Source organism: Artemia sp. Qi Xiang Cuo, chromosome 8 (assembly GCF_049724085.1).
Source record: "Artemia sp. Qi Xiang Cuo chromosome 8, ASM4972408v1, whole genome shotgun sequence".
Lineage (NCBI taxonomy): Eukaryota > Metazoa > Arthropoda > Branchiopoda > Anostraca > Artemiidae > Artemia > Artemia sp. Qi Xiang Cuo.
The window spans coordinates 70906823-70923202 of record NC_142801.1 but is presented as its reverse complement, the minus strand read 5'-3'; the positions used below and the strand labels follow the sequence as shown (position 1 = coordinate 70923202).

At 35.2% G+C, this 16380-nt stretch overlaps 1 protein-coding gene across 7 annotated transcripts in view; it reads left to right on the top strand.

The window, feature by feature from the left end:
• The window catches only part of LOC148949765 (ceramide synthase 6-like), a 65400-nt gene that overhangs the window by 30159 nt on the left and 18861 nt on the right, over positions 1 to 16380 (top strand). For 6 of the 7 annotated variants that reach the window (XM_089093737.1, XM_089093736.1, XM_089093741.1 and 3 more), the window contains exons 5-6: positions 3901 to 3963; positions 15717 to 15828. In XM_089093737.1, coding sequence (XP_088949863.1) covers positions 3901 to 3963; positions 15717 to 15828 — 175 coding nt within the window. The remainder of the gene's footprint in view (positions 1 to 3900; positions 3964 to 15716; positions 15829 to 16380) is intronic. The other variant, XM_089093744.1, reaches the window with a different exon arrangement.

The following is a 16380-nucleotide window of genomic DNA, read 5'->3' as shown; positions in this document are numbered from 1 at the left end:
CCTAAGGCCAACTGAAAATTCGAGGGAAAGCTAGGTCGTGATTAATAGATATCGAAGTGATCGAAACAATGGCTTCGATGAAAGAAAACTACAAAAATTCCTGTGATTTATAGTAGCTAAGAAATAGAAGGTCATATTATCCCATGAATTTGTCTTCATTTTTTCTCAGTCTCGACATGTACAAACTTTACGGCTGTTGTAGCCGAAAAGGTGTTTTCAAGAGTTAATTTGAAGAGGTAATCAAGTATTTCTTAGACGTTTTTCTGGACTTTCATAGTTTATAGCAATTCTCATGGCTCCAAGATTTTAAGCTTTTCTTTATTTACATTGTTTGTAGGTGGACGTGCGCTTGGTTGAGAATTCTTTGTCCAAGGGGCACGGGTTCAATCCCTGGCGTGGCCAGTCATTTGTTTCGGGACGAGGGTCAGTGGTGTGATTGTGTAAGCTCAGTCAGAGTCAACCCAGCTCTAAATGGGTACGTGGAGAAATCTGGGGAAGGTAAGCAGGAAGGGTGTAGGAGAGCACAGGATGGCTGGCCCCCAACCCCCCATTGCACCTCCTGGCTGAAGGGCCACAAAACGGAGGTCAGCACTGCCGGTTTGGACCTTAAGGGTCTAGTGCCGTCATACTTAATTACTTTTTTTTATTGTTTGCAGCCGTTCTCATGGTTCTAAGATCATATCGTGAACATTTCAATATTCTGAGCTTGCATGCTAGCTGAGCTGCGCGGTGCTGCCGATTCATGAAATTGTTGGGGGAGGGGTAAAACACATTTTTGAAATTTAGGGAGGTACTTTTTCCCTATGAAAATATAAAAAATAGGTATTTCTTAATGGAAATGCCTAAAGAATAAGTATTTTTCGCAATCTAGGAGGAAGTGCCTCCTCCCCCCATTGTAGCCACCGGAGCTGTATTTTCGTTTAAGCATGCACACTTGTACTTGACTTTTACTAAATAACGCTAGAAATTATGTTGTGTGGGATAGATTAAATTGTGTTCTAAGAAGTTTTTTTTTTTTTAAATAATGGCCAATTGGGATAGCGATGTGATAAAAATTGCAATATAAATTTCACGTGTGTTTATGGGTCTGCTCATATTTAATCGAAATTTTTGGTTAATAAATTCGTAAGTAGGTAGTAAAACTTGCTTTTTAATCTAATAAGAATATGCAAAATGTTTACACACATCGTTAAGCACATATTCCAATGTTTATCTCCTATATATTTATGACCTGAAGCAGTAAAATTGTTTGATACGATAAGGCTTAAAAAATTTAATAAAAAGGATTTTAAGATATATTTTTAAATTAAAGAATAAGACTACTAAGGACTGGGTCATTTGTTTATCCGCATCCCCAGTCCTGTAGATCAGACTAGGCTATTGATCATTTTTTTATATTGAAAAATATGACTTTTGTTAATTGCGTGCATTATGTATCCAAGCATAGGCGAAAAATGAATTTTTCAATTTGAATAGAGTTCAAAGTTTTCGAAATAAAGGGTTCAAATAAGAAAAACTTCAAGATGATCATATTTGAAATACTTCTTTTCTGGTGAATTTTTTTTTACTACAATCTGATAATCGCTCATGCTGGACCATCAGGGGATTTCACTATTTTCTCTTTTCACCTCGCTGGTAATTTTACTATCACTCTCATCGAAAATTATCTCGATAATAACTATTTTCGCGTTTTCTTGTTTGAACCCTCCAAACTTTTTAGTTCGAAAAATTTGAGCCTTAATTAAAAAAATTCTCTTTTCATACAAGCTTTGACAAGCTTTTCATTCAACGAAAAGTCGAAATAAAGAAAAAAAAGTAAGGAAGTAGAAAACAATCTTTGTTGAGTTGAACCGAGAAACCTTCTGGTACTCAGCAGGACTGTACGTCTTAACATTTGTGATGCTGTTTCGAAGCGGGGGAGGAGCTACATGCAGTTAGGGGCTGAGCTATTTAGGGATTGGCTGTTATGAAGAGCCATGCGTTATTATGCTTAAATTACAGGTTTTACACATTATTCACTCTAAGAAGACTTCACTAGTTTTCTGTTGAAAAACGCTATCTGTTATCGAACATATATATTTATAATTTTTGAAATATAAAAAAAATTATTACCCGATTCGTGTGTAAAAATAATTTGCAATCATACTAGTTTAACATAAAAAATGCCATTTATATGCTTAGTAACTAAAACGTCTTGAATACATATCTTGAATAAATGCAAATGTGTGATTGATCAGAGTTTCATTAATTTGCTCCGCGTCCTGATGCGACAGAATTGTAAACAAATATGAGCAAGGACATAGCTTAGAGCAGGATATCTTAAGATGCTATTTAGAAGCGGGATAGGAGATAGTATGCCTGGGCTGTTATGTAAATTCAGGAAATCTATCGAATAACAGTTTCATAAATTATCATGAGTGACTTTATTGAATTAACTAGTTTTCAAGTAAGAACTGTTTTAATTTTGAAAAATGGTATCCAATAAACGCAAATATTAAATCTATCAAGTTTATATCAAATTTATCGGTGCCTTATGTGTGGTTAGTCAACGGCGTATTTATGGTTAAGCATGTTGCTCTGATCGGGATATTTAGATGGCAGCATAACATAAATTTCAAGTAAGTAGATGCTGCTGGCTGTCTTTGTCAAGACGACTTCTTTTTTCTGCTTATAAGGATCGATTCTTTGTACAAGGGCGGTATTATTTTTTTTTAGTTTAAGGTACTCGAAAGTGCGATCAATAGCTATGTCATGTAAGACTGTTTGTGTTAGGCATATAATCCCCCACTTAACCCCCCCCCCCTTTTAATTTACTTTTAAATTTTATTTATTCTAATTTTTTTTTGTTTTTTTTTGGGGGGGGGGGTTGGGGGTTTTGCTATCATAGCAGGGTAAGATAAATTTTAAAGAAAATAATTTGAGAAATGTGAAATTAGCCGCAAATGTAGAAGAGTTGTCCTTTGACGGAATTGCACTGTGTTCTTTTCTTCCTCGTAGATATACTGCCGGGTCGGGCGTATTTCCCCCATATGTAAAATTGATTAGCTACGGAAGAGAAGGGATAATGGAAAATCTACCTATATTCCAAATAAACAAAAAAAAGACAAGAAAAGCGAGAATGGGATTTTATAAGGCCAACGAAAATACTGGATGCAACACAAACGGATGTTTCGAAAAGTTTTTCGAGTGGGCCTATTTGAAAACACTGTTTATCTACTGGTCTCAAGCACTTAGTTTTAAAAATTGTGCTGAAAATAAATTTTGGAGACTGTTTAAACACTGTTAAGCTACTGGTAAACCTGAAACATTTAATAAAAAAAAGTCTTTAAAATAAATTTTAGTCACTGTTTAAACACTTTTAATCCACTGGGAAATCCTTAGCACTTAATTTTAAAAACAGTGTTGTGAATAAACTGGAAGAATGTTAGTCCGCTGGTGAATCTTGATCATTCAATTAAAAAAAAGGATTTAAAGTAAATTTCCATCACTGTTTAAACACTGTTAATCCACTGGTAAAAATGTAGTAGCTATATTCTTTTTTTAACTTGGTGATTTTTTTTTTTAATTTGCAAGAAGAGTTTTGATGAAATTTTACTCACTGTCAGATTCAGTATTCGAAATTCTTATAGCGTCATCACTTAGTCATATCCTTTGACAGAATTTACCGTCGACTGAAAGACGGTAATATGACAAATTCTCGCCGTCTAGCTTAGTTTTGCTGCTCCTTAATGACTCGATGGAAAGTATTTATTTTAAGTGGTAATAATATTCTTTATCGAAAATAAAAACAAGATGATGAGGACTAAATTGTAAGAGGACGGTGCGAACTTGTGGCTTTTATCTCTGTTGAAAGCCTATTTTTTTTAATTCTTGTACATGAGAGCATGGTTGTTTTTACAGTGGTGTTACAAATGGAGAAAAGTACAGTCCTGAAACAATGCTCGATGGGTTTGAGAGAAATTTGTAAGTTATATCTGCAATTTAATTCAGGTTTGCTTTTGTATTGTGCTAGTGTGGTTTGACAGTTTCTAAACTTTTAATGAGCCTGAACCCTCTCTCCCCAACATTACGCAACGAGGGGGGGGGGCTCGAAGCCTGGATTGTCCTTGAAATTCTTAACTCCGAATTTGTTGAGCGCTTCTTATGCAAACTATCAAGTGATTTTTTTTTATTTGACTCCTCCCCCCGAAAAAAAATGCGGACGCGCCTGCCTTTCCCAGCATGCGAGAAACTACACAAAAACATTTGCGTTTGGGTCAGATAGTGTTTAAAAGATACATTTACCGTAGTATTTTTAATCGGTCACCATGACTCCACTTTTTTAACGTTGGCGTCATTCATTTGAAATATATGTTTACATTCTCTTAATTTTAATTGCTAGGGGAATTTGAGTCTTGCTTCTTCTTTTTTGGAGATGGTATTTTTTCTACTGGTCCTAAAATTTTCGCTGTCTAATATATTAGTTGTTTCAGATGCGTATATAGATAACAAGTTTTGAATTTTTTTTTTATAGAGCTAAGTTTTGAACGTTTGTTTTCATTCTCAATCTTGGAAGTGTCTTTCAAGGTGAAATACCTACAGATAGACAAAATATTTAAATGAATTAAATTTGGTGTCTGCACTACTTTATTTTTCTTCGAATGTTTACCGCTCAAAATTGCTTACTTCTCAAAATGGAGGCCACTCAAAATTTTTTGACTAAACATCAATATCAGCGAAAGGTCTGCAGAGAGAAAATAGAAATCAACAGGCATTATTTATAAGCTTCAAACTAATTTGATAAAATCTAAACTATGGATACTGCTCAAAACTTATAACTTAACATCAAAATCGGCGTAAGGTCTGCACAGATAAATTAAAAATTAAAATTAGCTGGAATTATTTAAAATTTACAAACTGATTCAAAAAAGTTTAACTATTGATAATGCTCAAAATTTATAATTTAACATCAAAATCGGCGAAAGGTCTGCACGGATAAATTAAAAAACTAAAATTAGCGGGCATTATTTAAATGATACAGTAATTCATAAAATATTAATTATTGATACTCTTCCAAATTTAAATCTTAATGTCAAAATTGGCAAAAGGTCTGCACAGGTACATTAGAAATTAATAGGCATTATTTAAAAGCTTCAAACTAATTTTATAAAATCAAAACTATGGTTACTGCTCAAAATTTATAATTTAACATCAAAATCGGCGAAAGGTCTGCATAGATAAATTAAAAAACTAAAATTAGCGGCCATTATTTAAATGATACAGTAATTCATAAAATATTAACTATTGATACTCTTCCAAATTTAAATCTTAACCTCAAAATTGGCGAAAGGTCTGCACAGGTAAATTAGAAATTAATAGGCAGTATTTAAAAGCTTCAAACTAATTTTATAAAATCAAAACTATGGTTACTGCTCAAAATTTATAACTGAACATCAAAATCAGCGAAAGGTATGCACAGATAAATTACAAATTAACAGGCATTATTCAAAAGCTTCAAACTAATTCGAAAAAATTTAAATTATGGATACTGCTAAGAAATTTTAACTTAACATCAAAATCTGCAAAAATTCTGCACAGATAAATTAGAAATTAAAATTAGCAGGCATTATTTAAAAGCTAGAAACTGATTCATAAAATTTTAACCTTTGATACTGCTCAAAATTTATAAATTAACATCAAAATCATTCCATGGTCTGCATGGAGATAGCAAAAGTCGAAATAATTCAATTATTTCTTTTGATGTTTAGTCCAGCTGAACTGAGTGAACTATATCTATTTTATGCAAAAATACAGTGTTCGTTGTGCTGCGATGAAAGTGGCTGCTAGCTTTTTGATCATTCTGAGAAGAATTATTGATTGACATAACTGTCAAACTATCTTAATGTTGTGATTGTCCAAAGAGCTGTGTTCTGTCCTGGAGTGAAAGGGGGCTGGTCTCTCAATGTATGATTGTTATGGTTGTGAAATCTAGGGAAACATATATGGTACGGGATAAAGCAAAATATCGTCCCGATCGGTGCAGTTATGTCCACAATTAGGAGCTTTGGGGCACAGGCTGCTTTTTTTGCGTGTGAGCGAGTTTTTTATTCTAACATTGACGCCACTTCACAAACACCATGGAGCAGATCGCATCTTACACCGTGAAACTATCCCGTTTGCTGTAAAACAAGAGAATAAAATTTGAAGGATTTTCTCTAATTATTTTTGAATCTAAGGGTAGCCCCCCCCCCCCCGAAAAGGCCCCTATATTCTTGAACTGTTTGGTTCTTAAATTGTTAAATTGTTTGCAAAGTTAAAAAATTCAAAAAAGGGAACTAAAAGACGAAAACAGGATTTTCAAGAAACTTCAGTTCTAACTTAATATAATCTCTAAATTAGTGATTGGAACTGCAGAACAAAAACTGCATCAACCTTTATTTGATTCTTAGATGCTCGTATTCTCCTACTTTCATAATATAGAATAATTTTGATAAAATTAGTATTATTACCAACTTTTTTAATCGACATAACAATTTTTTTATTGTATTGGTTTTGACTTGTGTAAGTTACTTGAGGTTGTTAAGGCTTCAGCATATTAAATGTGGCTATGTTTTGCCAGATCTCCTCGATACGCATCTAAGGCAAATAGCCAACAGCATGTGAAAGTTATATGCAAGCGAGGGAACGAGGGAACTGTCACAGTTTGTGGTAACAAACTGTAAATAAGGAGCAATCGGAATTCAAAACAAGGAGTTTTATAGCAATCTCTATATCAAAAGAATCCGTCTTTCATGGCCATTCTATGATAGGGAAAGTCATTAAGTTTAAAGTTACCTACCAAAAGTTATGAGCCTAAAGAAATCCGCCTAATTTTCGAAAAAGGAGGGAAACTCCACCGAAAGGGTGAGATATCATTGCGAAAATTACACCATCCAATTTAGCATATCAGAGAACCTTAATTTAGAGGTTTCAAGCCCCTATCTGAAAGAATGCAAAATTAATATTTTTTCCCGAGAAGAATGGTTGTAGGGGCATGTTTATTTGTTTGTAGTTTTTATTTTCCAGGGGTATCAAATCGAACCAGTGGTCTTAGAATATCAGAAGAGGGCTAATTAAAAAAGAAATATAATTTTCTAGTACTATTTGTAAGTAACAAAGAAGATTGCAACACAGCAAAGTTACCATTCTGCGCCGCAAAGCAAGAATGTTGGCCCAGAGAGGGATAAAAAGCTATCGAATGAAAATTTTCAGGTAGCCACTCGATTTAAAATTTTTGGAAACTGTATATTGAACTTCCCAGTTTCAAAGACAGCACTGCCGTGCGGTGGCAAAGCCGTTCCTAAAGATACATGTAGTCCATATCAAATAAATGGTTGGTATAGACATTTATTCTAAAGCTTCATTTAACTAAGTAGTTTCATTTGAGACTTAATAAAATTATGTACATAGGTGTATAATTGTATATCTGGTATTATTAAGAGGTCCGGTGGATCTTATGTAGGTGGGAAAGGGGAGTCTGTCAAAAGTTTCAAAAAGTGCGTTTTTCTCAGAGCCTTGGGATTAACATAGAAGTTTTTTTTTTGGGGGGGGGTCTCCCTTCCTTTCAGGGAATATTTTTGACTAAGGCCTGTGATGTGGGTGAAAGTCACATGCGAACCGGCACAAAAGGGGAAAAGACGGAAGACGCACCATAGGCACCGCAAGTGCGGGGGGAGGGGGAGGGTAAGTACTACCGTAAGCTTCGTTTTTACGGGATTCTTCAAGTATGATATAATTCTCGAAGTATGGTTGTACGAATTTTAAACTTGAATATAAAATGGGGGCAGAGTGAAAGTGCCTCGAACAGTTGAAGGGTTCTTATATAGCCTCTCATTCTCAGGTTAGGCCTTGTCTACATGGCCTCTCAGAGGCCCTGTCGACATGCCAGTATATCAGTCGTCGCTAAACATAGACGCTAAACATAAACCATAAACATAAAACATAAACCGCTAAACATAAACCATAAATATAAACTTTATTATAGACCATTCATCCATAAAACTAATGGCCAGAAAGTATTGCATAGTTGTACACTATCTATTAGGATCTTAGCCAATGAATTCTCTTATGGAGAGGGGGTTTCATAGACCCCAAAACAGCGTTTTAGGCCTTTAGTACTTTAGGTTTTTTTTAGTACTTTCAAAAAAAGCTTCTTATTGTTCTAATTAAACGAGCCTTGTGTTTCAGGACTCATTCTTATAGAATTGGGACAAAATTCCGACTGTAATGTAAAGAGATAGGTGTTGAGGAGGGGGCAACCCCACTCATATACGTAATGATTTCTGTTCGTTTTAAGTTTTAATGTTGCTCCTTACTTTCACTTGATTTTTTTTTTAATTTAATTTCTTATCGTGTTTTAAATAATGCTTGGAAATCCTGCGCCCCTCCATAGAAAATTCTCTTTCCCCATGAAAAATTCCTCCATGGAAAGACCCTTCCACGTAAGCTCCCCCCCCCCCCCCGACAGAAAAATCCCCCTTGAAAACGTCTGTGTTCTTCCCAATAACCAATGCTAAATGTAAATAATGGGCAAAGTTTATAACTTGCAGCCTTTCCCCCGGGTACTGTGGGGGGTAGAGTCGTCCTCAAAGACATTGTTATAAGATTTTTTGACTCTGCTAAACAGAATGGCTATCTCAAAATTTTGATCGGTGACTTTGGGAAAAAATGGGCGTGGAAGGGGGGCTAGCTACCCTCCAATATTTTTAGTCACTTAAAAGGGCACTAGAACATTTGATTTCCGATCAAATGAGCCCTCTCCCGATCTTCTACGATCACTGGTTCGATATGATCACCCCTGGTAAAAAACAACAACAAATAAACACGCATCCGTTATCTTTCTTCTGGAAAAAAAAATGCAAAATTCCACATTTTTGTACATAGGAGCCTGAAACCTCTACAGTAGGGTTCTCTAGTATGCTGAATCTGATGGAGTGATTTTCATTAAGACCACTTGATGTTTGGGTTACCAGATCACTTGATGTTTTCTTGGTCTTCTGATGGGTACCATTAAATTTGATGCATTTTACATATTTTAAATAGGCATCAAAATTCGGTTCTTTTGATATACCTACCGTTATCAAGACTTTGTTTCTTAGAGTTTCGCTCATTTAACTTGTATAGACTGCGTGACTTTTCAGGAACGAATGCGCCACCGTGCGGCATTACCTCTTCTGCAACTGGGAAGCTCAATGTCTAGTTTTTTATGCTTTTAAATTGATTGTCTATCATAGAATTTTCAATCGACAGCAACTTGGTTATCTTTGGGGCAAAATCGTAATTCCTTGCCACGAAATGGTAGAAAACGCCACTTTAGCGTGGCACAATATTTTTGGTACTTAAAAATGACACTATAACTTTTAATTTTTGTTCGAATAAGCCCTCTCCCGATCTTCTAAGACCTGGGTAAAATTTTTTATCTGGGAGAAAAATGCAAAATTTCACATTTTTTTTTAGGCAGAAGGTTAAAACATCAAGATTGGATTCTGGTATGCTGAATCTAATGGTATGATTGTCATAAAGATCGCTTCTCTGTTTATGGGTGTTCCCCCCTTTTTTGAATCAGGTAAATTTTCTCAAGCTCGTAACTTTTGATATGTAACATTAAACTTAACGAATTTTATATATTTGGAATCAATATAAAAAGCCAATTTTTTCATGTATTAGTTGCTATCAAAACTCCTTTTGTAGAGTTTCGGTTACTATTGGCCTAAGTCGCTCCTTATAATTCGTTACCACCATTTGTTGGTTTGATTGGGCAGTCTTGCTGTAACTTGTAGAGCTTGGATAAGAGATCTGAATAATAAAAAGAAAACAAAAAGCCAACACCTGCTTTCTCACAAATCTCAGAAAAACTATTTAGCTTCTCCTGTTTTGTGCCGGAGATCGAGACATTCATTTTGAATGAAACTTACATAATTAGAAAGGGTAAATTTAGTTGTTTTTTTTCATTTAAATGGAGCAGAATTTTCATTTTAAAGTTCAGAAAAGGGCGCTCCCCAAAATTGTTTTAGCTTACTGCTAAGAGAGCGCTACAAATTTGCTCAAAGGAGATATCATTTGAGCAATTTGGCAGCTTTGGAAGTTCCCTGAGGTGCTACCCGTTTTCGTCGAAAACCTTGCCGACACTGTTGTCGTGAAATTTCTCATTTTTTTCAATTAGAAATTGTGGTTAAACCACAGATTTTCAGTAGCTCTCAAGGATGGTTAGTCCCGTGGGAAAATTCGCATACGGGCACTTCGTCTTTGAGGCGGTCAGATGACGCTGAGGTCTTGTAAAAGGATTTTAAGGTATCGAACCCTTTGAAGTATGAACATGAACATCGCCTCAGCATGACCTCTCGTGTCCTCCGAATCTCCATCGAATCATTCTTTTTGTTTTTCGTTTGTTTTTACAGAGGAATAATTAAGGAATGATTTCTTTTCACACATATCAGATAATGCCTTGAATCTAGCGTCGCTTCACGTTGGCTGTCTAGATTCCTTTCGCTGTGGAGATTCTAGTAAATACTACTCTCTTCACTGTGAAGGCTTTAGTCTCATTATTATTTCACCGTTAACCAGTCCTTAATTGTACAGCTTGAGATGACGTATAGTTCTTCCGTTAACTTTAAGAGACTTCTCTTTTTCTATTTATTTTTTATTTGGAGGGGGAGGGGGTGGCGGCTATTTTCTCTTTCTTTTTAGCTGGTGAAATGTACTTGGTCTTCATCTCTGCCTCAAAAATCATCCAAAAGAAAGCAAAATGATTTTTGCTGACAAAAAAAGATATGCTCCCCTAAAAATTTGTTCTGGTAGAATCATCAGGGTAACGGTTATCCGAGATTGTTTTATTTGGTCTAGGTTTTGCAGGTGAGAATAATAACTACTAAATTACAACAACAAGTTTAAGAAGATATTTATAATGTAGATCATAAATTTTTGTTTTTCACTTTAGCCATCCCTCTTCAATCGACAGCGTCAATATGTACTCTACCCGCCGGGTATATTTTAATACACCCGGTACCCTGTAAAAAGGATGATGTAACCGGACAACATGTCTGCTTTATTCCGATGTTAAGTTAAAGAGGGCATCAATAGTGGGATCTTGATGGTTCTTTCAGCCTACACAGTGACTTTTACATTAGTATAACGTAAGATTTAACGTTACATTATGTAATAACGTAACGTTATATTTCAAGTAATTCCAAAATCAAGAATAGGACAAAGAATTTCTTAAAATTCCTTGGTAAGTACTGAGGGAGACACAATTGCTGAGGGATCTTTTAATTTTACCAGGGATCTTGTCTGCTACAATTTTGTAGGTATAATAAATTTGTTACAATCAATACAGTATTTGGTTATATCGCGGCTTCTAAATTTACATGGTACTCGCATGATGGTAAGACTAACCTTGTTGACAATACTATCGTAGATTGAACACTGTCACGATTGGTAAATGACACTAATGTATATATGAGTGCTGTTAATGATGATGAAAGTGAAGATCATCATCTTGTAGAATTTAGAACTAATATAAAGCTGGAATTTAGGCAGGGTAACAACCTTCCGGGTAGTTATGATGTTGATAGACTCCAAGATGAGATTTCGAGAGGGATTTTCGAAAAACAGTCAGATATTGAACTGGGGAACTTAGAAGATGAATGGCTGGAAATACTAGTGATGACGCCTTAAGGTTTGTAGAAGACAGAAGGCTTTTGTATGAGAAGTTTCTGAGTGATAGATCTTACGAAAAAAGGGGAAAGTAAAAGAAGTAGAGAAGGTATTAAGTTGTGAATTAAGGAGATGTAAAATAAAAGCTTAGAATGAATTTGCCGAGGTCCTGAAAGATGCACCTAGACGGCATATTAACAAATTGAAAGTAGTCAGTTCGGACGTGTCCTATTAAAAAATTGAAACGGCTTCAATTAGTGATAATGGGGGTGTCGAGAAGAGATTTGATTTATTTTCAATTAAATCAGGTTTCATTAAAACAAATAGAAGTAAATAAATATAAATAAACTTCTCTATGCAAAAAAACGCACGTTGAGTCCCTTAAAAAAAATAACGATTCCTCCTAATCAGGCTTCAAGCCTCTCACTTTACTCTTTAACGAAACCACATCCCTCCTCCATACCGATTATGATCTAAGAGGGTCCCCCCCTTCCTCACCGAAAGCATAGCTACCTTATCCTTACAAAATAATAATAAATGAATATGAAACAAAAAATAAACCGATATGATAATGATAGTAATTAAAAAAAAAAAAATCTCAATTATCAATTAACCCTATTTTTTGAAATTCAATAAGAAATTTTTTACAATTATTTTTAGAAGACCCAGGGGAGCTCTTACATCTCAGCTCTTGTCGAAGCACGTTCCACACTTTCACGCACGCCACATCCGGGGCAAAATCCGACCGTACTGTATGTGTTCGTTAAACATTTTGATGGGCAAAACATTTTAGAGTGTGTTAAACAATGATAAATTTGTAGGGAATGATGTAAAAAAGAATAATAAACGATCTGACAATTTTTGGCAAGATAGTATTGAAAACATTGAAAAGAAAAATGACCTCATTTTCTGATAGCTTGGTAAATGAGTTTTTGAAATATGGTGGTTACAAATTTCAAGGTAAATACTGGAGAGTGTGAATATGATTTGTAATAAATACGTTGTTCTCTGGGTCAGAAGGATCAAAATACTTGTTGTTGCCGAGGGGGGGAGGGGGTAAGAGACCCGTAAATGGGGCAAAATGTTTTGTGTCACTCATCATTTGAAGCTTACAACCGTAATTCTTTGGGCCAAGAGGAACCTGAAGGGGTCCTAGCCTTACAGCTGTTCGTGGTAATTTTTATTCGTTTTAAGTTTGTCTTGATTATTCATTTTAATTTCTGTTTGTTTTATGATTAATTTATTCAACTAGTGTAGTATATGATCTCTTTATGTTTGATGTGGTTATTCATTTTAATGTATGTTTCTTTTTATGGATTAACTACTATATGACTCTATTTCTGCTCTCTTATATTTTAATATGGCTCTTTAATATATACAAATCAATGTGCATTGTCAGTTTAATATACATATACTGATATTTAGTAATCAAAAGGTTAATATTATTTGATTTATTAAAATTATAAAAGTAAAAACATTTATATTTTTTCAGTAAAGTGCAAATTATGTTCTGGCCTTGGGAAGGCATAGCTGTTTTGAGCCCTACTCATGTTAATTTCTGCTCGTTTTGAGTTTGACTCTGTTATTTATTGTAATTTCTGTTCGTTTTGGGTTTCATTTATTTATCGATGCTGATTTGTGGTAGTTTCATGCTTGGTAGATTATTTGATTTTGTTTACCAAACCAAACCGCCTGAGGCCAATACAGCTACACACGCTCCTCCTCCATCTTAATCTATTCAAAGCCTCCCTCTTTACATCCTCCCACCCCAACTCTGGACAACCTCCTTTATATTTAGCCCTAGACGGTTGGCTGAAAAAGACATTCTTCGGTAATCTGTCATCCTTCATCTGCAGAACGTGCCTTAGCCATCTCAACCTTTATCTCATTATAGCCCTAGAAAGCGGAATTGAGCCAGAATTTTCGTATAGCCTACTGTTTGAAATGCGGTTAGTCAGCCAGGTACCAAAAACAATCCTTGGGCAATTTCTATGGAAAACATCTAGCAAATCTTCGTCGGTTTTTTGGAGCGACCATGCTCCAAAGCCATATTTGACGACTGTTATCATCGTAGGTTCCAATATTATAATCTTGGTCTTTCAGACTTTATTTTCCTATTCTTCGAAACTCGTTTCAATTGTGAAAAACACCCTGAGACTTGGCTATTCTACTTTTAACATCTTTACTGCTCCACCGTCTTTACTAATAATACTACCAAGGTAAGTGAAGCTGTCCACGTGATCAATCTTTTCGTCACCCAACGTCACCGTTTCATCTTCACTCATTCCTACCCTTAGTGACTTAGTCTTCTTAACATTAATTTTCAAATCTATTCTAGCACCCTGAACTCGCAAAACCTCTAAAGCTCATTCATTTTGCTCACACGTTCACCTAGGATGCTTAAATCATCAGCATAATTTAAGTCCAGGAAAGTGTTTCCTCCCCGTTTGATTACGTGTTCTCCCTTTGCCTTTCCTGTGCTCCTTAAAACAAAGTCCATCAAAATAATCCATATAAAGGGGGATAGAACACAACCATGCTGACACTAATCACTTTAATGTATTTATCTGGTGTACCGTACAAGGATAAGACCTTCGTTAAAGCTCTTCTATCACTAGAATCGAACGCTTGCTCATAATCTATAAAACGAGGACCAAAGGTGTTTTACAACTCAGACACGTCTCAATTATTAACCTAAGAGTGAAAACTCTAACCCTTCCTAAAACCGCTCTGTTCTTATCTTATAACTTTGTCTACAGCATCTCTCATTCTTAAAAGTATCATATTACTAAGTAATTTGCTACCTACTGAGACCAGGCTGATGTTTCGATAATTACCACACTCACTCTTATCACCTTTCTTATACAGTGGTTTGATTAAGGTTTTCTTAAAATCGCTAGGTACTTCTCCTTTTTCAAAAATCATATTCATAATCTTCCGTAACTTAATTCTAGCCTCAGAGCAACCATATTTAAGAAACTCATTTAGCACACTATCAGCCCCTGGGGCCTTTATATTTTCTAATTCTTTTATTACTGTCGTTAATTCTTCCTCACACACAAAAAAAAATCTTCCTTCGCATCCAAGTTATAACTAACTTTTTCGTTTCCCTCTATATCTTTTCCTGTTCTCTCTTGGGCTGTAATGAAAGAAAGATTAAGAGGGCGGTCACGTTCCACTGATGGAGGATGATGGACAGCAAACATCAATGTTTTTTCGTCATCCTTCTAGGGTTAGACGAAAAACAGGTCAACACTGAATCAGATGGAAAGAGGTCATAAAGTAGGACTTAAATAAGATATAAACTTAATGGTAGGTATTAAATAGTGAAGCCTGAGGAATATGCGGGCGGAGGAGGAGCTTGCGCAGATTTTTTGCCCTCAAGTTAAAGTAAGAGTAAGATATTAAAAGAGTTGTTAATGACAATGTTTGGTATGGCTCAGAAGTAGGCCTATGGGTGCTTTAAAAGGGCGAGGAAAGTATGCTATATGTTTTCCAGAGGAATTGTGTGAGAATAGTTTTGGGGAGGCTGCTGCTTCGACTGACCGTATATAAGCTGCAAAAAGAATGTGGTTGTAACCCACTTCTAGGGCTAAAATGAAAGAAGGATGAGACTGTCACGTCACGTTTTGTGGATGACGGATTGCCAAAAATCATTCTTTCTGGTCGTTCATGTGCAGGGGCGGATCCAGGGCGGCCGAGGGGGACCACGACCCCCGAGATTTTTTTGGCGTCCTCATTTGTTGTTTTTTTCATTTTTTAAAAATAAACTTGTCAATTCGGTTAATCATGGGTGCCCTAGTCACATTGACCCCCCCCCCCCTATATTTTGCTCTAGATTAGCCTTTGTTCATGTGAGGTCATAAAATAGGGTTTAAAAGAGGTCAGAACTTCATGGTAGGGATGAAAGAGTGAATCGGGTAGAGGAGAAGTGTACAAGGCTGATTTTGCCTCAAATGGCTTGATAAAACAATGGGTATTAATTGTTGTGGTAGTAGTTCTCACTATGAACTAATAACAAATTATTCCTGTTATTCCTTTTAAAGGTGGCGTATGCTCTTCTACACTGTCGCATTTGCTTATGGCTTATATTGCCTTTGGGATAAACCATGGTTCTCAAATATTCAACACTGCTGGATTGGATATCCTTTTGAACATGTAAGTTTTTTTTTATCCTTTTATTACTTTTTTAATTTACTTTAACTTTTGGAAATAGCTTTAGCTTTTGTGATGCTCCTTACTCATCTTAAACACTGTTTATACTAAGTTCTGTATGTGCAAAATATGCAATAATAATATTTGCAATAATAAATGCAATAATATTTGTATGTGCAAGATATGCAAAATGAGCAATTCTAGACTTTTTGGCTGTTCTGTGTAGCAGTATTAGGTTGAAATATAATATCAACAGATAATTGACACACTTACTTGCAACTGCAACAATAACTAATTATTTGCCTTACCATTTCAATAATTTATTTTTTCTGAATGAAAATATCAAAAAGGGGCATTTTTCTTTGAAAGTACTGAAAGAGGCGTTTTTCAAAATATTACTTTTGTTACTCTTTGGTAAAAGTGAATTTGTTTATCTTCAGTCACGTGTAAACAAATAACAGTAGTGTTGCTAGTATATTTTAATTTACTCTAGTCTTTTTTCACTCAATTTTCTTCTTTCAGAAAGTTTTTTAATATTTCTATGTTTTATTTTAA